General features: G+C 42.2%; 3 protein-coding genes and 2 non-coding genes across 14 annotated transcripts; 2 read left to right on the top strand and 3 right to left on the bottom strand.

Annotated features, from left to right (window-relative positions):
* LOC118431484 (endoplasmic reticulum metallopeptidase 1-like) lies at nucleotides 1-11,478 on the bottom strand (the record flags this gene model as incomplete). Its single annotated transcript, XM_035842725.1, has 15 exons — nucleotides 11,008-11,478; nucleotides 9,786-9,929; nucleotides 8,877-9,004; nucleotides 8,249-8,354; nucleotides 7,206-7,352; nucleotides 6,472-6,564; nucleotides 5,761-5,973; nucleotides 5,260-5,371; nucleotides 4,783-4,900; nucleotides 3,643-3,835; nucleotides 2,802-2,989; nucleotides 2,243-2,395; nucleotides 1,494-1,690; nucleotides 458-573; nucleotides 1-134 (listed from the first exon to the last, which is right to left on the bottom strand). Coding segments are annotated over exons 1-15 (2,466 nt in total), but the record flags the coding sequence as incomplete, so codon positions are not given.
* Nucleotides 11,479-11,879: 401 nt separating this feature from the next.
* On the top strand, nucleotides 11,880-15,747 carry LOC118431300 (ER degradation-enhancing alpha-mannosidase-like protein 3). The gene has a single exon (XM_035842413.1). It carries the CDS (start codon nucleotides 12,047-12,049, stop codon nucleotides 14,513-14,515), a length of 2,469 nt encoding a protein of 822 aa, XP_035698306.1. The 5' UTR covers nucleotides 11,880-12,046; the 3' UTR covers nucleotides 14,516-15,747.
* Nucleotides 15,748-15,921: 174 nt separating this feature from the next.
* Nucleotides 15,922-25,114, top strand: LOC118431303 (melanocortin receptor 5-like). 10 transcript variants are annotated; one of them, XM_035842423.1, is made up of 3 exons: nucleotides 15,922-17,293; nucleotides 17,830-17,889; nucleotides 23,043-25,114. In XM_035842423.1, exon 3 carries the CDS (start codon nucleotides 23,068-23,070, stop codon nucleotides 24,181-24,183), a length of 1,116 nt encoding a protein of 371 aa, XP_035698316.1. In that variant the 5' UTR covers nucleotides 15,922-17,293; nucleotides 17,830-17,889; nucleotides 23,043-23,067; the 3' UTR covers nucleotides 24,184-25,114. The 10 variants fall into 10 exon arrangements, with proteins under 10 accessions (XP_035698316.1, XP_035698311.1, XP_035698312.1 ...); XM_035842418.1 differs by having other exon boundaries at nucleotides 23,047-25,114; XM_035842419.1 differs by having other exon boundaries at nucleotides 17,860-17,889; nucleotides 23,047-25,114.
* On the bottom strand, nucleotides 16,487-16,559 carry Trnaa-agc. The gene has a single exon. It is a non-coding gene; the product is annotated as a tRNA-Ala (tRNA).
* Nucleotides 21,638-21,710, bottom strand: Trnaa-agc. The gene has a single exon. It is a non-coding gene; the product is annotated as a tRNA-Ala (tRNA).
* Nucleotides 25,115-25,162: the final 48 nt, after the last annotated feature.

Raw genomic sequence — 25,162 nt, forward strand, 5'->3', positions numbered from 1 at the left:
CCCGCTGCCGTACAGCACAAAATAGTGTTGTCTCCCATTGAGTATAGCTGTGGGGGAAGGCACCTCTCCAAACGACCAGCCCACCATGTACACGTTGGGTTTGGGTGAAATATACAGCGTCATATGACTTGGACCTGTAGAGGATAAATGTGTTACCCAGCTTTTACCATACTCCCTACCAAATGAACCTTTTGGGAACGATGTTGTTTTTGTTATGGGATTAGGGAGCAGGGAGAAGGTTATATATGGCAGTAATTGTTGATTAGAGACTTCTCTACAATGCCACATTGTACTACCAGCTATTGAAAACACAATATGCTTCGTCCTAGGCATTATAGTTTAAAAAAGGGAGAAAGAGAACAGAGAGTATGAAGAAACAAAGGCACTACAAGATGTATTTGATTATCATCTGAGAACTGCTAATTCAAGAATTAGACTAAAAAGTTGAAGGACAAACCTATGAGTTCAAACTGAAGTCTGGTCCGACCGCTGTGCGTTTCCCGCGAGACCAGCTTCATGGTACCCGGGTTCTCCAACGCAGGAATCTCATTGGCTGGGATGTGATCTATTCCCCTGTGTATGAACAAACAATAACAAAATGTTCAAACTGTTACAGGAGAAACCTTCGGAAACAGGTAATTTGTAAATGTTGTATATGACACCGTGTAATACATGTACATGAAGACTGGGAGGGACACACAAGTTGTATGATAAGAAAGCTAACTGTATCAGAAAATATACTCTAGTCATGAACTGGGAGTGTGATGAGGGTGATGCAAGCTTAGTCCTGTTTGGGACTACATTTTTCTTGCCACAGTGCCACCTTGTGGTGAGAAGTAGTTCCAGTCATTATTGTCCTTAAACTTTAAAGGAAGGTACATATGGCAGAACCACCTTCTAAATGTTGCAGATAATTTTTCTTTCCGTTGCATGTACGGAACTGTAGTAATGCCCATCAATTTACTAACTTGATGAAACTATTTCCGAAAACCTTTAAGTTAGCATATACTATGTAGCAAAGGATTTTCAGATGGTGGTGTCAAGCCAGTGGCCACGTGTATGGAGGACCTTCAGATATATCCCTTTAGCATCAAACCTTTGCATTTAAAAGACCGCGCATGCAACACACTTATTGAGAAGAGTAGAGGTGACCAGTGTTCTTGGTTGAAAATGTGAGGTGCATTACACTACTATCTGCTGGAAAAATCATCATGCTTCAAGTTCATTGGGGATAACAAAAGAAGAAGAATTATAGGAATTCTACAATAGATGTAGTACTGTAACAGTAACTACAAAATGCCTTTAAGTTTGTGGTGATTTGATTTTGCAGAAAGGAAAAATTGGAGTGTGCGCGGCAGTTTTAAGTTCACGATATTGTCATAGTCGCATAGTGACAAATAATGGAAATAGCGGTGGCAAAGCGGTCAACTTGAAAAACGTGAACATAAAACCACTACAAAAATGTCAAGAAATACAGAAGTCTCTAGTCTAACCTGATGAAGGACATGACAGGGAAGAAGTATGGCACCCCACAGTATGGCCCTGTACATGGGAACTTGACTGCCTGTCTGAACTCCGGGATCTCAGGCTTCAGGTATATCAGCCCTGTGTAGTCCATACTGATGAGACCTATCCAACAGTCATGACGGGTCACCTCCCCTGTTACACTGTGGGTCGTCCTACAGTAGTGCTGGATGGTCAAAACATCACAACTTGTAAAGTATTACAGCAATTGTTCTGTACTAGTACTAGATTAGAAAGGCTATATGTTGATGATGTTTCCTTTGAAATGATAGGTCCTAAAATAAGTGTGTTTGATTTTTATTTAGCAAAAGCATAATGTATGTGCTGGAATTTGATTCTAGCAATGTCTACTAGGGTTTTGTGCAATTACTCGTTGAACAGGAAAGAAAGGACTGAGGATGTAGAAAGGTACATAGCGGCAGTTAATCGTGCCATGTTTCTTCCTGGCGGTAGAGCCCGTTCTTTGGGCAATTCCAAGGTGTATTACAATACAATTTTTAGCAGGAAAAGAGAGAGAAAAAAAAAATACACGGAAGAAGTTGCAAAGGAAAGCTGTATAACAGCAACATGTAACTGGAGAAAATGATGCCTTGATCATTCGTGAAATTACCATAAAGTATCGCTTGAGAAATCACAGTTAGTTTAACGTGGTGGTCTTATGGTAATGGATGTTACTAGTATATAATTCCATGCCAAACTAAGGTATAAGGTATCATACCTGCAATATGAGCCTCTTGGGTGTGGGGTTAGCCTTGTTACCAGAATAAGGAAACCCGTAACTGCTGAAGGCCAGGGCAAAGGTCACCACAATGACTGCTCCCAGGCTGAAGGCTAACCTTTTCACTGACTTACTGATGTAAACTATACTCAGCTGTAAAAAAAAAAACTACATTGAAAATTCCCATTAAGATTTTCCAGAACATCTTCTGTACAATTATTGTAAATTGTAGTAAATACAGGAAAACAGTTACTATTCTTTCAGTTAACAGATAAGCAATGATAAATAAAGTTTTTGAATTTCGAACAAAAGGTGAGAGAAAAAGTATGAGTATCTGCCATACCATCTACCTGAGGCCAGAGGAAAGAAAATTTTAACAACAAGCAAGATTGAAAGTAACCATTCAGTATATTTGACAAATTTCTTCATCATCTAAAAATTGTCAATTACATTGTATGTTTGAAGCTTTCTGGCCTTTTATGACTGTTAAAATGTTTAACCATCTCATGGACAGTTGCATCAGAACTACTCAGTGACAGTAAGAAGTAGATAGACTCACTAGATAACAGGAGAGCACAATTGTAGAGAGTACAGCTATACTGGCCACGACAAAGTCTGGCGCGACTTCCGAGCCCGAGCGACCCATGATGGGGATGAAGAGGACAAAGACGTGCCAGACGCCATACACGGTCATCACCATGGGAACAAACAGCCCCAGCAGGTGGTACAGGACAAAGGAGTCGCGGCCTGTGGGAGATGCAGCTTCACTTGTCAATCACGATTAGTTCATGATCTAACAACATTACAGAAAGTTTATGGTGTCCACCATTTTTATCAAGGAATGATTAATTGTAAGATATTGATTCATTCTTATAATCTCTTTGCCAAAAAGGCTGGTTCTTAAATGTCCAAGGTTTCAAGTGAGCATTACAGAGGCAGTAGATTGGTGGATGGTGTCAAAGTTTTGGTAAGTCCCATAAAAGTACATAGGTCCTGCTTTAGAATCTATTGCATTCTGTTAACGGTTTTATTCCTCTAATAACTTATATAATTGAAAAACAGTCAAGCCAATCCAGCTGCTTGTGTATCTAAAGCAACAGCCCTGGTCAGTGGTGTACTGGCAAATCAATCCATCATTCTTGCTGTGCTAATCAGATACTCCCCCTCTTCTTGTTGGAAGAAATATTACCAACCAATCACATTGCTGTGTACGATAAAGAAGCAAATTGTGATTGGCTGGAAAATTTCCCTCCAACAACAGGAGGGGTAGTATCTGATTGGCTGTGAGTTGGCCAGCACTAACGCAGTGAGAAGGATGGATCATAGAACCAGTATGCCAGGGCCAATGCTTCATAATATTATATACAATTAGCATGCCTAAGGTATGTAATGCAACAAACCTTTGGTGTTTCCTCTCTGCTTTAGGGCAGGCCTCATGAGCGTGACCCTGACCAGCAGCGGACAGACCAACCACAGCAGGGTGTAGTAGGCAGAGCAAACACCGCGATAGGTCAGGACCCCCAGCAGACTCACCCAGAACAGCAGCACGGAGTCAAACACCAACTCTTCCAGCACCCAGCTGTCTTTTATATTCTTGAAAAAATAAAATACACTAAATAATGATTCACAAAAATGGACAGATGCTTAGCTTATATGTATTCACCTTGAGTATTCACCTTGAGCGACAGCCAGTAGGTACCCGTTAGAGTAATGAGGCTGTACATAGTTAAACTGCGGGGCTGTAGGGTTAAACTGCGGGGCTGTAGATTATTTAAGTACATTATTTAAGTACATGTCCGTCATAATTTCATAGCCCATGTATCACACAGTTGTGAAAGCACTACAGCATGGGACTAGTCCACTTTAGTGGTGTGTGTGTTTAACTAACATATACACTTTCAAGGCTTTGGTCACCCTCACACTCAGGGTTGACATCGCGGCAAAGCCTAACGATATCACCCCTGACAATTCAGCCAGGGTATTTGGGGCGCCCTGCTTATGAATATTAATGAGCTTGCCTGATTTGTCGCGGGCCAATCAGCGACCGGATTGCAAGTTTAGAACAAACAGCGTACGGCGCGGCGTGTACAAAGATCTGTTTATCTTTGCGTGATGGTAATGTTTTTTTGTTTCGTATGCTAGGTCGGTACATGTATACGGTGATACCGTGGTTACCCTATACCCACAGAACCGACAAATGTTAAATTTGGTACCTGATAAACTTCATAAAGACGTCTGGACGCTGAAAGAACGTTACGCCGGTACTGTTATCTTGCTCTTGAATATTAATAAGTCGCCTTATATGGCACCTTTCCGAGCTTTCGACAACAAAAAGCCAGTTGGTTAGAAGCCACGCCCCAAATACCCAAATACCCTGGCTGAATTGTCAGGGGTGATATCGTTAGGCTTTAATTGCCGCGATGTCAACCCTGACTGTGAGGGTGGGCTTTGGTATGAGCCAACACCAAAGTTTGACCCTGTGACATCCTAAATGCAGCTGTAAAATGGTTTACAAACAAAAAAATTCATATTACTAGTACCTTGTAAAAGTAGTTTCTGGCTGCCCTGTGCAAGAGTACTTGTACAAGCACGGCTGGACATACGTATAGGCCCACGATCAGCTCTGTGTGTGTGAACCACGTCATGTGTCGCTCTAACCTGAAACACATTTAACACAAAAATTTCAAATTAAATCTTGTATCAAAACACTAGAAACTCTTCTATTTCATAAGATACATAAATGGATTATACAGTTTTCTGTTCTTCAGTTATGCACTGTGATGGGTGGGATATATTTTGTCAAGCTTAGTGCCATTTGGAACCACATTTTTCTCATTGCAGCGCCACCTAGCGATAAGTAGAATCTGGAAGGCAGCAGAAGCATTACTTGAACATTGACAGTAAATCCTTTGCTTTAGCAACAAAGAAATGTATAATCCATTATAGATTACAGTCTTGTATCCCTAAGGGTTATTCTGTTTTCAAACTCAGAACTTTAATGGTCTTAATGGTCTTGCCTTGTCATGAGAAAGGCCACAGCTATCACTGTGAAAACAGCTGAAATCCAGCCCAAGATCAGCACCAGAACAGCACAGAAAAGCTGTCTCAGGTACAGCAAACCTGAGGTTCCTGCAATATTAACAGCAAATTCAACACTATCATTCATCAACAACTAATTTTACTAAGATTGCAAAGCTACAAGGTACAATGTACAATGTATCGCTATGTGACACGTCCAATCTCCGAGACTGACATTTGGACAAAAATTACAAATATTTGGTTCCAATCTTGTTGGAGCAAAAAACAGTTTGGAACTAACCAAAACTCTCACACAGCATTGTAGACTTAGAATACACATGTTGTCATAAACACAAACATAATAAAAAAACAGCACTGACTCAATATGACAAATATGAACAAAACCTAAGTCACTATCTCTCCAAATGTTTCACAGTTTGAAGGTATATTGACCACAGCAACAAAACAAGGTTTAATAAATAATAAAACCATCAGCATACCTCCAGTTCTACTTGGCTTGAGCTTGTAACCAAAATACACGAGTGTAAACAGAACAGCCAAGGAGTTGATGATGATGGCAACATGATGAGGATACACCACCATGAACAGACCAATCACGTCAAAGAACACTGTTTTGCCATGGCGATACTCTCCAGGGTACGCGAGGTAAGGAGAATTGACCAGATGCTGTACGATGGAAAGCAAGTTTTCACCTGGAAATACAACAATGAGAAAGATGAGCCACAAGAACAAAGCTGAAGAACATTTATTGTTCAAAGGATTAAAGCTGTGAATTACATACCAAAACATGTTCCAGAAAAGATAATGTAAAGGTAAGGGAACAGTTTTACAAAAACTCAGTCCATCTGTATCTGAATCTAATAGTTTTCAAAATGTCTGAACATCCCAAATATATAGTTTTCTTTTTCTCTTGATCACCACTTAGCTTTTGCAGTAGCTCAAATTTGAACACACTTGACATTAAAAAAAGACGCACCATATTGTATGTGTGAATGTGTAACTTCTGAATGTATACATTCTAGTGATGATCATTCACATCAAAAACAAAGGAAGAGACCTCAATCAAGAATTCTAACAAGGAAACTAATTACAATGTATTGTATTTATTGTAAATGATGGTTTGGATAAAGCTGTTAAGGGATAGAAAGATATATAACATCACTGAGTGGAAGAAAGCAGACTGGCCTTACCTGCTCTTTGCATGGAGCCAGGTGGGATCTGGTCAGGTGAGTCGTACTTCAGGTGGTAGACATATCCATTGTCCATGTAGGCTATGTCAATACCTGGACAAAGAGGTCATCGACACTTAGACAAATATCCATTCTGGATATTAAGATGATAATTGTAATATATTCAGTAAAGCTGTAATATATACAGTAAAGCTGTTGTTTTGAAAGAACAAGTATGTTGCAAGCAAGCCTTAAGTAAAAGCATTTAAAGCCCCATATTGTACTATCCGCAGTAGTGTAAGTACCTCACAGTTGTAGTGTCCGTACCCTTAAGTGTCTGTATCCCAGTAGTGTCCGGTACCCCCAGTGGTGTCAGTACCCCAAGAAGTGTCTGTATCCCCAGTAGTGTCCTTACCCCCAGTAGTGTCAGTACCCCCCAGTAGAGTTAGTACCCCCCCAGTAGTGTCCATACCCCCAGTAATGTCTATAGTCCCACTATTGTCCATACCTCCAGTAGTGTGAGTAGCCCAAGTAGTGACAATGCACCCATTAGTTAGTGTCCATACCCCCAGTGTCAGTATCCCCAGTAGTGCCTGTACCCCCAGTAGTGCTTGTACCCCCAGTAGAGTCTGTACCGCCATAATGTCTGTATCCTCAGTAGTGTCCGTACAATGAAGGGTCATCAGAAGCAAATAATTTGTCTTTTCCAGGCCATTTCTATGAACAACAATTTATGACTATGTAGTAACACAAACCTGGCAGGTTGCCATAGTCGCGGTAGATGCGAAAGTCTGTGTCAGAAGGAATGACATTGCTCTGGAACAGCTCCTGAGCAGTTACGGAGGCAAACGGATATTTCGCTGCCTCAGCATACGCTCGAACCAACCATGGATGGTCAGGGCCTTTAGATAGAAAAATACAGAGTTGAAACTCGGGGGCACAATGCATGCAACTAGTGCATATAAATCTAAAGTGAAAAACATGGCGAGTGTGATATGTTCTTGCAAATGAGTACGTAGTCATGAATCAATTTTCTTGACTTCTCTCTGCAATGACCTGAAGGAAAAAATGATGAAGATTTAGGGGTTTAAATTACTATCAAGGAGCCATGTTGAGGTTTCTTATTAAAACTGTTGCCAGATGGATAAAATGCTGACCCCCATGTAACCTTCTCTTTGACGAGGACAGTTCAATGAAAGTCTTGCAACTTCCAGCCACAGTTTAAGGATGAAATTTCACATGTAATAGTATAAAAATGACTCTGTATATCATGTATCTACATGTATTTTCCTCAAATGGATTCAAACGGTTCCACCATAAAACCTCATTCCACCCAAGGAGCTATGAAACAGAAACTGATAGGAGGTCAGAAATCAAATTTGGAATGTGACCAATCGAAACAATTGTAATAACATTTTGATGTACAATTAAGTCAACATTTTGATGTACAATTTCAGCCTTTTCAGTTTTATAATATCTGGAAGTGGGTCAAGCAAAATCTTCAGATATTGAATATAGGTGGTGGGGCAGCTGGCATAGGAAGATTTAATTACCATGGTGACCTATTATCATTGATAATAGGTCACCATGGTGATTAATATCAATTTATCATGTGGATTAATGTCCGCATTGTAGGCGGTAAGCACTGCATTGCAGGTGGTAAGCACTGCATTGTACATGTAGGTGGTAACCCCTGCATTGTATGTGGTAAGCCATCACTCATAGTGCTCCTACATTGTACTTTTTTACTATAGTTTTACTTGAACTGTAGGCACAACACAAACACAACAAACAACACCTGTTTGGAAGACGACTTCCCGTCCCCCTGCACCCGCGGACTCCAAGTTGACGAAAGCACGGATGTCCCCTGCCCAGGGATGCTGGGTAATGAAACCGTGACTCGCCTGCAGAAAAAGACCATGACATTATTGAACTGATAATTTTCCCTCCTGTCACAACTCTATGCAGATATAGTGTGCATAGTGCAGTGGTTAGCGGCCCTGCCTTTGGAACTAGAAGCCAAGAGTTCTATTCTGGCTTTGTTGCTTATCCAAAATGCACGCTACCAAAAAGGGGTGCAGTTCTTTGGATGGGACGTTGAGCCGTGGGTCAATGTTCATTGTACTTGTCGAGCTAGGGGAATTTCCCCGGTACAATAATCCTGTAACAACTGAGAGAATAGCTCTTCAGTGAGGTTAACTGGATCAATGTCCCTTTTTTCACTTCACGGTTGTCTGTCTAAAAATCACCATGAAAACCAGAATGGGTACATCGAAAGATATAGGAAAGGATTTCACTGAATAACAAATTTATTTGTTGACAACCAAGTGATTCATTCAACCTTATTCTATACTTGGTTGCATTCAAGTACAATACATCATGTACAGTTTGTATTTGCATTTGTATTGATTTATAGATTTTTTTACCTGAAGGATATTTTCCTCTGCTCCGTTCAAAACAAAGATGATGGAGTTTTTGAGTGGTGTGTCGGTCTGTGACAGTACACGCAGAACCTCCAACATGGACGCACAACTAGCTGCATCGTCACTGGCACCTGTAGGAAATGAAAATAAAAGTCTACAATCAGAATTTTAGACTAGGTTTTGAACAGTTCAAACCTACTAAGCTCCTAACTTAATGCAAGACATATCTTTTTACATTTTTACAATCCTTGTACTGGATGTTACTGGTATGAAAATTTGTGAGCTTTCTTTGTTTGAAAGGTTTGAAGCAGCTACAATGTAGATCTGACATGCAGAACTTACCTGCTTTAACATCTACACATAATGGTTTCTTGAAATTTGTTTTTATAACAGGATGGAATTCTAGTTGCCTGCACGATGTTTTTCGTCATTTCTCAACACAAATTTCTCGATCTTTGGAAGGTTTTAGATGATCTGCAAGTGTAGATGAAGAAGATCTACAAGTGTACAGCAACATAAAAAAGAATATATACAAGTGCATTTTTTTTGCAAGTCCAAGAAACGTTTCCTGCTGTTCCGGTTTTGACAGGACTTGAACCGAAACTTTTTACAAGTCTAACGTTAGTGCCGGTTTGGCGCGGCGTACCGTACGCAGCGCGCAGCAATTACCAAAACTTCCTTGTAATTGTTTTGTTTTTCTTGCAACAATTAAATTTAATTTTCGCGATTTACAATCAAATTTAATTTTTACGGTTTTATAATAAAATTCAATTTTTGCGTTTTTCGCGACACTCTGTTCCCAAGTGGACGGCCTCTCAGCTGAGGTCTGGCGGAAATGCTGGCATGGATATTAAAAACTATGTGCATGGATAATGCTGAAATGTTTTATAATGTTATCAATGTTTTCCTTACCTGGTCCTCCCATGGTAGAGTCAAAGTGGGCGTTGATCATCAGACTGTGTCTTGTCTGCTTCTTGGGCGACAGACGCACCACGATGTTGGTGATGTTGTCATAGTAGTGAGTGAACGAAGACAGGAAATCCAAAGTAAAGTAACCTGAAACATACTGTAAATCTTGAAATGTTCCAGGAACATCTATTTTAAATTTGTGTTTTTTTGTGTGTGTTTCGTGTTCTGTTCCACACCAGCGAAATGACCAAGTCAAAGCCTTGCAAGTTGTAACCAGTTTATTGTGGGCACTTTGTTGGGAACAGATGTGCTGGACTACCGCTTGTTTTAATCTAAATTCCCTTTTGTGATATCAGACATTTTTATGCAACAAAGTTTAAAAATCTGTTTTGGTTATACATGCTGTGTACAAATGTATATACATTAAATCATTCAGTATTATAGCACTAAGTGCATTTTTGTGGCATTACTTGATGGATCCTTGACAAGCACACAGTATGGCTGTTTATACAACCTGGAATTTCTGGAAGTGCATACCTGGCACTGATGATTGTTCATTAAATAAAAAAAACAAGCTATTTGATACTCCTCTCTGTGTACTGTCACCCTCAGCAAGGTTCAAGGACAGACAGGTGACAATATTCAACAATTAGTCCCCAACTCTGCCAAAAAGGACCTTTTGCATACATGTACATGACTTTGTATATTCCCGAGACCCAAGTGGCATTTGATTTGGCCCTGTGCTTCCACCGACAGTCTGTAAGGGTTCGGGTGTTTCCGCTGTATTACATTAAATTTTTTGTACTTTTGTATTGTTTAATCACATGAAAACTTACAACAAGTTGCAAAAATCTCCTTTCCCCTCCTACTGTTAAACTACAAACATAAATATACAAAAATATCAACTAGTAGCAACATTTGCAAGCAAATGCAGCATATTTCACTCAAAGTTGTAGCAGGATTTGTTTTTGCATTTTTTTGCGACCAAACACCGGTACCCTTAATGATCCTACTAGGCTATAGTGCAAATGGAGTTGGCTATTAAACTGGGTTGATATAATTTGCTAGGCCCCGCGGTGGTTGCCCCTGTAGCTAGGGATATTTTGGAAGATGTTACATCATCTGGCACTGTCGTCAGGCTCCAATGCTGAGGTCTGGCAACTTGATATTCTCCCTTACTCATAGTGGAATTCCTCCCACCGATTTTTCGCCCCTATCACTTTACCTGTTGGCCTTTGTACATCCACTTCTATCCTGTGACTAGGCTTGGCAGCTTGCTGAATTTTGTCGATCTCTCCCAGCAGGTACCTCACCGTCAGGACTTCATTCTGGTAGGTGCCGGCAACTCTCGGCCCGAACCCGGTGATGGCATCCAGGTGTCGCCGGGCCCTCTCCTCCGAGAACTGGGTCGGGGGAGTCCCGGCATCGGTACGGGCAGGTGGGAGCTGCTTGGCTGCGAGAAAGACGATGAGCAAAACTGCGGTGAAAAACACAGCGATGACCACATAAACCTGCTCGCCTAACGTAGCTTTTGGTTCCGCAGCACCGTGATATTTTGGATCGATGCCGCCGTTGTTCTGCAGGGATGTATACGAGTTGGAATGGGAGCCGGCATTCGCCGGTCCTCTTTGCCTCATGTTGACAGCCATCTTGTATGGACTAGACTGTTAGGCCAGGTGTGTAGGGGAGGACTAAAATTTTGATGATTTTTTAAACACTCAATTGATGTTAAAGCCATTTTGTTTTACATTATTCTTCTTACAAATCAAATATAATGATAAAAATATCTTAGAGATGTATTATTATTACTATATGGTCTTAATGATATAAAATACTTTACAATTTGTCCCTAAAAGTGTAATGAAATATTCCGAAAAAGACAGAGAGATGCAATGACAGCAAACTAACGTAGTGGGCACTAAATATTACCAAAATATAGAGAAGACTTACAGATGTATGAAAAAGCTAGTATAAGATGAAAAAAAATTATTCATTTGTAGTGATATTTTACATCTTAACACATTCTATCCAGAAATAATTTGATTTGTGTGACTTATATCAAAGTTATATGTGCGCTTCCATGCTTTAGTAGACAAGGAGGGCAGCTGTGACGTAACCAAAATCAATATGGCGTTGGTGGAGTCTGCTACGTGGAACCGGAACTGTCTTCAATTTTTACGGAAAATGGCTAAACCAAGGACTTTTTAGCCACGATGTCGTAACTAGAAGAAAACCAAGTACTTCCTGATCTTCCTTAGTGGACGATGTATGGTGGAACGGCAGGATGGGCGACGCCGGGGCTGGAACTCGGCGTCTTTGTGTGCGTCATTTTCCTACTAGCTGTTCAAGTGGACAAAGCGGCCGGTGTGCAAGTCATGACTTCCAAGGAGAAACTGGAGGCCAAGAAACAAGTTTTAGAAATGTTCGACCACGCCTACAGTTCCTACCTGACTTACGCCTACCCTGCGGACGAGCTGATGCCGCTCAGCTGCAAGGGACGGGTGCGGGGTGTCGACCCAAGCCGCGGGGATGTGGACGACATTCTGGGAGGTTACTCTTTGACCCTTATAGACACACTAGACACACTCGCTGTACTAGGACATTTAGATAAGTTTGAAGACGCCGTTAAGATGATAATCTTGCAAGTCAGCCTGGACAACGACGTCGTTGTGTCGGTGTTTGAGACCAATATTCGAGTTCTAGGGGGACTTCTTGGAGGGCATGTTGTGGCCAGTCTTCTCAGGGACCAAGGTGAGCGTATGCAGTGGTATCGGGACGAACTGCTTACACTAGCGAAGGATTGCGGCTATCGACTGCTTCCTGCCTTCAACACTACCACGGGCATGCCGTACCCTCGCGTGAACCTACGCCACGGGATCGTCAAGGGACGGTCTCGCACAGGTACGGAGACGGACACCTGCACGGCTTGTGCTGGCACCATGATTCTGGAATTCGCTGCCCTTTCTCGCTTGACGGGCGACCCAATTTTTGAAGATAAGGCCCGCAAGGCCATGCAGTTCTTGTGGGAGCGCCGACAACGGTCCAGTGACCTGGTAGGAACCGTTATCAACATTCACACAGGAGACTGGGTCCGTCGGGAATCCGGGGTGGGGGCGGGGATAGACTCCTACTACGAGTACCTGTTCAAGGCCTACATGTTACTGGGGGACGCGGCATTCCTGGAGAGATTCAACACACACTACGCTGCTGTAATGCGATACATTAGCCAAGGCCCATTGCTGCTGGATGTGCACATGCACAAGCCAAACGTCGTCTCGCGGAACTTCATGGACTCCCTCCTGGCATTCTGGCCAGGCCTGCAAGTCCTGACGGGCGACATCAAACCCGCCATCGAGACACACGAGATGCTGTACCAAGTCTTACAGAGGCACAGTTTCCTACCCGAAGCATTCACCACTGACTTTAAAGTACACTGGCCACAACATCCTCTCAGACCAGAGCTCGTAGAAAGTACGTACTTCCTATACAAAGCAACAAACGATCCTTACTACCTCGGGGTGGGAAGGACCATCATGGAGAACATCCAGCGCCATGCTCGGGTTCCCTGTGGGTTTGCAGGCTTGAAAGATGTAAGGACAGGAAGTCACGAGGACAGAATGGATTCCTACTTCCTTGCAGAAACATTCAAATACCTGTACCTGCTCTTCACAGAGGAGGAAGACCTGTGGTTGGATCTTGACGATTACGTGTTTACGACCGAAGCACACTTGCTTCCCCTCCGGCTCGCAACCTCGTTTGTGAACACCTCGCAGAGCGACTCTCCGACCGTTACCGTGACAACTTTTCCCACCGCGTCCGACCGCAAGTACCAACAGTCGTGTCCCAATGTCAACTACCTCTTCCCCGGGCACAAGACATATGCGAAGACTATACGACATCCACTGAAAGACTTTGTAGAGCAACGATGCCCCCAGCCGACCTCTGCAAGACCAAGGGAGAAGATACAAGCGAGCAGGAAACCGGCTCTGCGGGCTCGTGATTTTATCGCTGATAATCCGGAGCACATCCAGGCCTTGCGTAAGATGGGGATACGACTGGTTACAATGCAGGATGGTCGCGTGCAACTCCTCCACACGTCCACACAGGCCTTCTCCCCAGATGACGCGGAGGAAGGCATGCGCTTCATGCAGGAGATGATCGAGTTGTCCAAAACGCAGGGGGAGAGCGATCTACAGCCACGCGTCGTACAGCTCACATCTCCGCCTTTCTTGGGCAGCGTAGTGCTGACAGCAGGACCGGCACAGTTCGGACCAGACTTGGTCGGCACCCCGGGCGTTTCCGGCACCGTCGTGATCGGAGAATCCATCAAAGGGTGCACTGACCTGACAAACGCAGCTCAAGTTCGCGACAAGATTGTCCTCATGGAGCGGGGCAGCTGCATGTTTATCGAGAAGGCACGCCGGGCGCAGGATGCAGGCGCGGCCGCGGCCATCGTGATCGACAACACCCAGGGCACGAGCAGCGACACCGCACCTGTTTTTGCCATGTCAGGGGATGGCGTGAAAGACGTATACATCCCAAGTGTCTTCTTGTTTCAAAAGGAAGGCAACCTTCTGCTGGAAGCCATCAGAGACCATGGCACGGTAGAAGTCCTACTTGTGGACAAGGCTCAACCCCCAGAGAAAATCATTCGCAAACATGCAGAGGAGGAAGAAGCGAGACTCCAAGAGATGGACATCAATGTCGAACTGAAGGTCAAAGATGAACTATGATTTAGGACTTGTAAACAGTGTCATCTAATGTCACAATCAGTGCAATGAGTGCTAATGATTCAGGCAGTGCAAAACACAGTATATCCTTGTTTGTGGTGGTAAATATTTGGTGAGAACTAGTGCAACATTTCTTCCATTAATTGGTACAAATTCTTCAGGTATGATTAGAAATCAGTGTTGGAAACATGTTAGAAATGATAATCACATGTGTGGTGTCTTTCCTGATACAGTATTCTTTCTCAAGAAGTAGAGGAATTACTGCTGTTTATTTAGAGCGAAATGAAAATGCAATGACAACTCTACTTTTGACATTTTTGTGGCACAAGAATTCTGTGTATATTTTCCCATAATGAGGCAAAATGACTCAGTCCAATGGTTCCCCACATGTTCTAAAATTTTCATAACAGTATAGCTAAAGAACAAGTCAGGGTGTATTTAATTTCATCAAGTATCATTCGGGTTAGATGATACATTGTACTACTACTAGTATGCAGTAATGTTAATGATACATACAAGACTTGAAATTGACAGGATGGATTTAAGTCTTACCAAGCTTATCTTTTATTGCGATAATTTGAAGACACAAAAAAAAGACCAGTGAAACATCCTCAACATTTCACTGCCATAGAATTTCTCTATTGACCCAGATATGTGATATTATTGTAATTAGTGCACAGACTACAGAAGTTCAAAATTTCTTTTGTTGGAATTGAAATCCAGTGAGTTTGGTTAGTAAAGATACTGTTTGTCAGAAATTAATATTCACCCATCCCTTTTATTAAATAGTTTGTGCTGTCATTTGTATATTTACTTTTTCCTGAAATGAAAAGTATTCAGACAGTATAATTCGTACACAGTCAATGATTCAGGATATGTAGAAATGTTGTGTCATAAAAAGATTGTGAAGAATTGAAAATGTTGTGAAGAGGGAATGCTTTGTGTTTTACCACTATTTCTGAGGTATAGTTTCCATAGTTGAAACAGATTTATGTATAAATACTGTTATACCTGTATGTTGGGGCCCATAGTCAGTAAAGGAACATTGTCATATATAATTATAATTCCCTAACTTTTGTTTTTGTCATATCACAGTCATGCATATAATTGTAAAATGCAATAGCGGTTGGATGTCAAGTTGAAGTTACAGTGATACAAATGTTGACAACTACATGTTGAAAATACCAGTAACACAGTACTTGTATATACTATATGAATAAAAGGTACAAAATTTCCAGTACTTGTCACATCTATTTCCTTCAGTTTTCAAACAGACCAAAATCAACATACTGTAAGTTCTGCAATTGCTTAATGACAAAACGAATACAGATAGTTCTAAACATTAAAATGTCTTACATATAGCACTATTCCTGATAAGAAAGAAGGCATGGTTATACAATGTATAGTAATAAAGGTTATGTAAGGCTCTGACCTAGCTACCCTGCGGTCAATGACCTTTGACCAAAATGCTGTAACACTCCGTAGCGAACTCAGCGAAGCATGACTACTAGCAATCAGTATTGAATAAATGCAAGGCAAGTATTTGATGAAGCAGATTTTGATGGACGAAGTAATAAAATGTTTGTAGTGAGGCCACACTGACTTAATTTTATGGATGGCATACGCCGGAGACCCCAAAGCTAATGCGGAAGAGTGGGGAAAAATCCGGCAAGAAATGCTGCTCAACCACAGGACTAAAGATTCGGTCCATTATTTCCCAGGCTTGGTTCGAATTCACCTCTAGCAAGACTGTAAGAGGCAATCGTCGCCATGGCAATAATGATTTAACAAAGACGATGTGCTTCCATGCCCTGGCCATGTGCCCCCTTACCGTGGAGAGCAGACCCTCTGGCAAGCACAGAATTCTGATTGACCAGGGATGCTATTGGGTCACATGCTGCCACAGTATAACATCATGAATTGAAAAAAAGAAAATGCTATGTTACTAGTATTTAACAACAACAAAAAAAACATTGGAGATGCAGGGTATCGATCCCCGTACCTCTCGCATGCTAAGCGAGCGCTCTACCATCTGAGCTACATCCCCTTCTCATGTCCAAGGCTTCAAACTAAGCCGCCTTTTTTGTGGCCACAGGCAGCGTCACAGCTAAGTATGAGTTGCACCTGTTACTGTGCTTTGGGGATAAGGGTAATTTTCACACTGGAGATGGGTGTAGAATGGTCTATTTTTCTTCGACGTTTAAAATTGGGAAGAGGTAAAGGAAGGATCCATTCCCGTATGGGAATCATTTTGGCCTGGGATGATTTTTGAAGGGTAATTTGGGTAGTCTATACCAGACTGACTACGCGTAGAATTCGGCAACAAATCGGCAAATTGGCTAGGGGAGCCAGTCCACACGTAGGCTCATGTTCCCCCAACTCTTTGGTAGCAAGGACCGGGTTAAAGAATTCTTTAACCTCCTTGTCTGGTAGCAATTTTTTTTCTCCCTAAGATAGCCAGCGTAGGCGTGAACTGGCTCGCCTGGCCAATTTGCCGATCCGAATTCTACGATCCCGGTACTCCCGTGGGAAGGCCTGGTGGAGGCTAATTTGGGAAACTCACATTATAATATCGCGCACGTGTAGACAACAACCAGTACCATAGTAACACAGGCAATAACACGTTCCTGTAGACAACCTAAGGCTTTTACGAAACAACAGTACGCTGAACACTAGTATTTACACCTACACATTTGTTTGATTGTTTTCAAACTTGTTTGCTTCACACGTTTTTTGTCTATGGGATACACCCGTTCACCTGGAACGTAGGCATACGTAGAGGTAAGTTGATGTGATTATTTGCGAACTTGCAATCGTTTCGACTTTAGTTGCCTTTAAATTGAATTTCTGTGAATTGCCTTTTGTAGAACAATGAGAAGAACCACTCCTACTGCTCGAAGCAAATTATGTTTTGACGCTTTGTCTATCGTTACTTAACTTCGATACCATCGTAGACTTACTAGTAACCAAGCACATAAGGGGCATTTCGAAGACAAGCATACTAAATAGGACTTACAGGTTCATTTGCTTCAAATTTCATTCACCTCATACGCTCATTCTCTATATTGAGGTATACTTCGGTCAGAAAAGGTAAACCGGCTAAGTATTTGCCACTTGGTGTATGTTGGAGTGCTGGATTTTGGTTCCTTGTCGCGGATGAACTGAACTGAACTGAACTGTCGCGCTTTGTTTGCTTGCCTTTTAAAACATAATAGGATTGATATTCAATCAACAACTTTTTCATATGATGTTTGCTCTTGAGGCATATTTTGACATTTATTTCATGTTCTTTATCACAACATCGATGGATCCGTCAGTGGCCCCTTCACTCCATCTGATTTCAACAGATTCACCGCACGACACAGGCCATGAGACAGGTAAACCGTACCTACATGTATGTACGAAACCCTCGTTATAGATGGAATTGACTTGGTACTTACAACAGAGATCTCACTATCTAAAGCTGTTGTATGTTGGTAGAGTCTCTGCCGTCCAAACGATTTGACAGAACAACGAATTTCGTCCATAGAAACGTAATATTTTCACACTTTGTGTGTTTTATTGTCTTGTTGGTCATACTTGTACGTTTTGTATGATATTCGAATATAAAAGATTCAATCATAGAACGCAGCGACGCCGCCAACGTAACGTAGTCCAATTATTAAAATTCTGGTGTCTTTGCGTGTCTTGGAGTCGGGTTATAGGTTATCTAACACACACACACACACACACACACGTGACGCCGCCACTGTTTTCACTAGGGAACGGTAATAATAAAGGCCAGTTAGAAAGAAAGGTTGTCAGAAAGGCCAACGTTTGTAGGAACGGGGATGTAACATCCCAGGGCGGCATGGGGATTTAGTTACAAGGCTATATGTGATGACGAAAACAAGCCTTTCGAAAAACGACCCCTTCGAAAGTGCGTGGTTGAGCCACGCTAATGATTTTGCACCTTTACATCTATGTAGAAACTGCCATGCCCTACGGTATCTCCTACTACATGAAAAAGACAAGTCAATAGCTATGACGCCAAATAATCATTCTGACACCGTCTGAGGAGAATAGATGACAGACTGAGAAGCGGAAGACATGGTCCTTTTTCATGGTAATTTCATTTAAGAAATAGTGTAGCAGCTGTCTTATCATACATACTACTGAGGAGCTCTTTGACATTGCAGACATGACAGAATGGACAGCAGTAGCCAATACCCTCTTGCCCACGCATTAGTCTAGATTAGAAGAACGGGAAAACAGACGACATCGTGGGATCAGCTGCACTCGAAAAGACGTAATTATGAACGCTTTGTTTTGTGACGTCCTTGGTCCTTGGTTTTACGAAGCGATATTGAGCCATGCGTACGTCATTGCATTTATAAGTGAAAAACATTTGACTCCAACGGTATTCTGCTTCTCAAGGACACCACAACTCATGACGGAATAATGAAGTACGGAGGCATCTACATTTTGGCTGTGCTGGTGGTGCTCCTCGCCACAAGCCACTGCGCTGGGATAAAGGTGGATTCTGGATCGAACTTGAACGTTACGGGTGAATCAGGTGAGGAAACGGGTGCGTTCTCCAATTCATCACAGCGTAACACCGCCAGTTCCTTTAGAAGATGTCAATTCGACAACAGGTCAACCTTAGTAGGAGATGTCACTCCATACGTCGATGAATGTCTGAACAAGGAGCCCCCAACGTCCTTTCCTCTTCAAAAGTACGTCTCTGACGATAATTTCGTGTACATAGGCATAACTATAAGTCTTGGTGCCTGGTCAGTCGTGGCAAACAGCCTTCCGCTAGCTGCCATCATCAAGCATGAACAGCTCCACACGCCCGTCTACATCCTCATGGCTAATATGGCAGCAGGCGACGTTTTGGCCGGAACAACTTTCGTGGTGGGAGTTGGTTTGCAGCTGTACGTCGTACTAACCGAGACCGTCCCCTCCAATGCCGTGTTAAACATTCGCCTCTCGTCTCTTCTACTCTCCGGGATGTCCTCCGCCTACAGCCTGGTGGCCCTGACGACCGAGCGCTACTGGTTCATCGTGCACGGGATGAGCTACGTCAACAACGTCACCAACGGCAAGTGCAAGGTCATGATCGTTTTCGTGTGGATGTGGTCGCTGCTGCTGGCGGTACTGCCGCACGTTGACTCGAACTGCACAGGACGTTTTGAGGAAGGATGCGTCCCGTTAGGTGCGGGATTGTCCAAAAACTACGTGATCGTTGTCCTCGTGTTCGTTTTCATCCCGATGTCGGCAATCTTCCTTCTCAACCTGGGCATCTTCTGGTGTCTGTGGAAGCACATGAACGCCATCGCCGCGCAAGAAGCCGCTGTGGGCGCCCCGCCGAGCGTCAGCAGAAAATCCGCCATCACCATCGTCATCATCACAGTCGTGTTCCTAGTGGGATGGATGCCATTCTTCGTCGAAATTTCCCAAATGTCTACAGACATGGTTGGCGTGTATAAAACGATGATCTTCATCAGCCTAAACTCTGCTATCAACCCCGTCATCTACGGATTCCGCCTGAAGGAGGTTCGTCGCGGTGTTGCACGACTCTTCGTCAATAATCAGTAGCGGAGACGCCATAACGAGGAGTGGACTGGACAAAAAAAAGACTACAATTTCAGAAATTGTACATCTCAAGACAAGTTACAGCCGAAAATCAAACACATAGGTAGATCAGAAGCAACAGCATAAAACAGCTCCACAGGGAATATCTTCCCTTTTGATAATGATATATTGAAACTATGGTAAACATGGTTTAAACAACAAGATGTGGACAATCTTAGCATGAAAGTTCATCTGTGTTGGTAGAATACATTATAGAAATAGCTAAACTTTCTTTCCAACACTGAATTAATATAGGGACTTACCCTAAATTTTCGGTCGAACTCCGTCAACCTTGTTCACAGAATGACCCTTTCTATCTCCAGCAGTGACGTCAGGAACACGCCACTTTTGTAGGAGGGGGTCATAAGTATCAGAAAGTCTATGCCGCCCCTATATTAATTCAGTGTTGGAAAGAAAGTTTAGCTATTTCTATAAGATATGGACAAGTTAGAATGTGTGCCAAAATAGACCCTGATAACTGAGAGAAGTTAAGTCAATGATTACATTTACGAAGCAAAATCTACCAAGAGCTTTTTGATGGCCGGGAGAGATGGACTGAAAGGGTCAAGAACACCAGAGCAACTTATTCAACCAGGTGATAATGACAAAGGACTGAATGTCAAATTTGTCATACCTATGGTTGCCAGGCGTAAACTTGAAGAAGAATGTAATTATCTATTTATTTTTTGCATTTGTGTAGATCATGTAGACTGATGGTGAATATATTTTGTGGTTTTGAAGGTTAAGAAGTCTAATCGTGCACGCTATATAGTAGTATGTATATAACGTTAGCATAATGTGTGTAGTAGTGCGTACGTCATATTCAGAATTTCAAACTCATCTACCAACTTGAAGAAAGAATAGGCTGTTTAATTCTACGAAAGGGAATAGAAATGATGTATCAAACAGAATTTGTCATTTTCAGAAATATATTTATGTACATGTATGCATCGTTGTTGAATGTTTTTGTAAGATGCCTATAACTATTTATCGTAGAAAGTGAACGTTTTTGTAGAGTTATCAAAGGTGATTTGATTGGCTTGAATGGGATAATTTCAAATACTGAGGATTAATGAATGAAGACCTTTATTGTACATACATACATACATACCCACTGGGTTCCGAAGTACATGTCGCAACAAAAGATACATAAAATATATACAATGAATCTACAATCCTATTCTACTGCATGAATTCGACTTCTTCTCGTTTCTTTGTGATATTGAAAATGTAGGAACAGATATGCTTTAGAAGTAAAGGTTTGTCTAAATTCATAAGGAATATAAATTTGTCTATATTACTTAGTTGTATGAAGTTGGGAAACATGGGTTCTATCAGTCTATACAGTTCATGAAGTCCACTCTGTGTGGTTTAGGTTGAAGGATATCTTTCAATATATCCTGACTTGGGAATGTAATTGATAAAAAAAAAGAAAAAAGAAAAAAAACAAACAAAATTGGTGACAATCCCTTTTCTGAAGCCAAAACTGTAAAAGTTCAAAAAAAATACTGGAGATGCAGGGTATCGATCCCCGTACCTCTCGCATGCTAAGCGAGCGCTCTACCATCTGAGCTACATCCCCGTCCACACAATTACACTTAGCAGTCTTTGAAATAGCGGCATCAGAAAAGCTATCATCGTTATTGGCGCGTGTTATTCTATTTTAGTGTAATGATATCTATTTCCATGGGAACTTATAATTACCAGCTTGCCTTTCAATCGAGTTTTAGAGAAATGTCACACAATAATAACACAAATATGACTACGCCTATCAGACAGATTTATGCTTTGAATCTGCTTTTATTTCTACCAGTGCCAGTGGATTCGTCTTGTCCCTTCGCCCAGATGATTTCAATAGACTCCAGTCCAGGGCAAACATATCAGATGAAATGCTTTCACTGTAAAATGGAATGGACTTTGTAATCCCAATAGTCGCTAGGGGTATTTACCTCACTTTGAGTTGAATGCGCGTGACACAGCGGATTTAGCATAAAAAAAATTCAGCCGTGTTCGCTTTAGTCCGCTCCAGATCATGAAGGTCATTACTTATACCCTGTGGGAGCTGACTATATGCGAACAAGGCTGCACTCCAGGCTACAACGGATTATTATTTGTTTGCCGCTATAGCCTATCATGGTACATCATGATCATTCTAATATACGTATACGCCTGTAGTCAACCATTAAAATCAACACTCCGTGGAGAGACAGGGAAACAGCTAATGAAACAAATATGAACTTCTGCTGATTCTCTGATGGTCTGATTGAAGCAATTGCAACGCAGACCACGAACTCTTTCGGGTGAGCTGAAACACATTGATGAGTATCGTGATTCTGAAGATTCAACTACTGCCCTAGCCTGGTATCCAGCCGTACTATGGCTCCCAAGTCCCCTCGAAGAGCATAATACGGCTGGATACCAGGCTAAACCTCCCCGCCCTAAATCAGTGCAAATCTTGATGTCTCTCCTGCTAGATACAAATGACCAGACAATAACCATGATGTTACAAAATTAGGACAGGCGGGGATAGCTGTAATATGTTACAGTTGTCGTGCAATATATATTCTTCTTATATATACCATGATCTCGTTAGCTCTGCACTGAGCAGGCCAGAGAGCAGATTGTAAAGAGGCCATAATGTCCCAGACCAAGAAGACACATCTTGGCCGCGGGTAATTGAAATACGTACTTCAAAAAAGGTAATATTACGTCCACCCAGGTGGCGCAAATGTCTCATTTTCAATATTCTAAAATGGAACAGGTCGGGAAATACGAAACATCCAAAGGCATCAGCTGGTGCAAAAAATGCAATTGCAAATCTTAAAAGGAAAGATAAAAATAGTTCCACTTAGGTGTCAGAAGCAGCATTAATTGAAAACGCCATTTATATGAGACGCCATCTTCTTTGTTTCAGATAGACTGTAGCTCACGGCGGAGCGATGATGTACAGAGGCAGCTACGTAATGGCGGTGTTGCTGGGTCTTCTCGTGACAAGTAGCAGCGTTGGAGTAAGTCCAGATTGTTGGTCGGACTTGAACGTTACAAACCAGGTCAGTGACAAAGCCAACAATTCAACTCTACGGATCCTGAATGGTTTGTCTCTCGACAACAGCTCTGGTTTAAGAGAAGATGTAACTCCGGACGTCCCCGAATGTGTCGAACCTCCAACGTCCTTTCCTCTTCAAAAGTACGAATCTACCTGGTCTCTGTTCTTCGTAGGCGTCGCTCTTTGTCTGGGTGTCTGGTCAGCCGCGGCAAACAGCCTCCCGCTAGCTGCCATCATCAAGCATGAACAGCTCCACACGCCCGCCTACATTCTCATGGCTAATATGGCAGCAGGCGACGTTTTGACCGGCATAAGTTTCACGATCGGGAGTAGTGGGCTCATGTACGTGGCAGCAACGGATACCGTCCCGTCTGATTTCATGTTGCGTCTCCGCTCGTCATCAATCCTACTCTCCGGGATGTCCTCCGCCTACAGCCTGGTGGCCCTGACGGCTGAGCGCTACTGGTTCATCGTGCACGGGATGAGCTACGTCAACAACGTCACCAACGGCAAGTGCAAGGTCGTGATCGTTTTCGTGTGGATGTGGTCGCTGCTGCTGGCGGTAATGCCACACGTTGATTCGAACTGCACAGGACGTCGCTTTGAGGAAGGATGCGTCCCGTTAGGTTCGGGATTGTCCTCAAATATTGTAATCGTTGTCCTCGTGTTTGTTTTCATCCCGATGTCGGCAATCTTCCTTCTCAACCTGGGCATCTTCCGGTGTCTGTGGAAGCACATGAAAGCCATCGCTGCACAAGAAGCCGCTGTGGGCGCTCAGCCGAGCGTCAACAGGAAATCCGCCATCACCATCGTCATCATCACAGTCGTGTTCCTAGTGGGATGGATGCCAATCTTCGTCGAACTGGCTCGGCTTTCAACAAACTTGCTTACCGTGTATGGCATGATGATGTTCATTATCTTGAACTCTGCTATCAACCCCATTATCTACGGGTTCCGTCTGAAGGAGGTTCGTCGCGGTGTTGCACGACTCTTCGTCAATAATCATTAGCGGAGACGCCAATCTACTAGACTTGGTTGTCTCTTTATCTAGTTAAGACGAGAAAGTTTGTATGGAAAATCATGTTAAATTTTTTCCTCGTAGGGCAAACATATTGTTTTTCTGGTGTGTGATTCTGCTTTCTCCTTCTTCCGCCAGTAGCCAATCAGACCTTAGGTTGGATATTAGCTGATATTGTAAATCTGTGCATTTGTTTGGAAACACAATACTATAGGGCGAGCCAAATTGTATAGTATTGTGTGAGAGAAAGTTGACAAAGGCTACAGGGAAACATGCTGCTTTTTCACGAAAATATTGCTTTCCTAATGTAGAAAAATGTTGCGTTCCTAATGTAGTTTAACTTGCAGTTACATATCTATTTTCATGTGTTGTTATTTTGCTGGAATGTTCTGTTACTAGAGAATCACCCAACTATTTCACTTTAAGAAGTTAATCTCCTCTTAGTTGAGAATCGATGAGATAAGATGTCGTTTTCGCATTAATTTTACATAAGAAGGATTCATTCGTATAGAGAATTAATGACATTGAGGCATTACATCTCATCATTGTCGGTAAAAGATGATTTGAAATCTTCTTATGTATAGAATTAATGAGATAAAGGAGTACTTTGCGAAAATGTGTTCTCCGTAATTTCCGGCAGTGTCTTATCATGAAGTATGGTTCTGTAAATTTGAATATTTTTGTTTGAGTGTAGTGGTTGCATTGGCGCAGGACTCTGATAGTTATATGCAGTTAAGGATAGTCTTGTTGTATTTTGAAGAGTAACACCGGTAATTTTCGGCATGGCTAACAGTTTTTACCTATTACAGTGTACTGTTGTGCAGGTAAGACTATAGGGGATGCGTTGGAAGTATATTGAATATCGTACAATAAATAGATAAATAAATATATATGTATATGTATAAAACGTGACTTATTGTGACTATCTTGTGATTATAGGAATTGTTAAATTTGATACAATAAGTATGTA

Source organism: Branchiostoma floridae, chromosome 15 (assembly GCF_000003815.2).
Source record: "Branchiostoma floridae strain S238N-H82 chromosome 15, Bfl_VNyyK, whole genome shotgun sequence".
In the NCBI taxonomy this organism is placed as follows: domain Eukaryota; kingdom Metazoa; phylum Chordata; class Leptocardii; order Amphioxiformes; family Branchiostomatidae; genus Branchiostoma; species Branchiostoma floridae.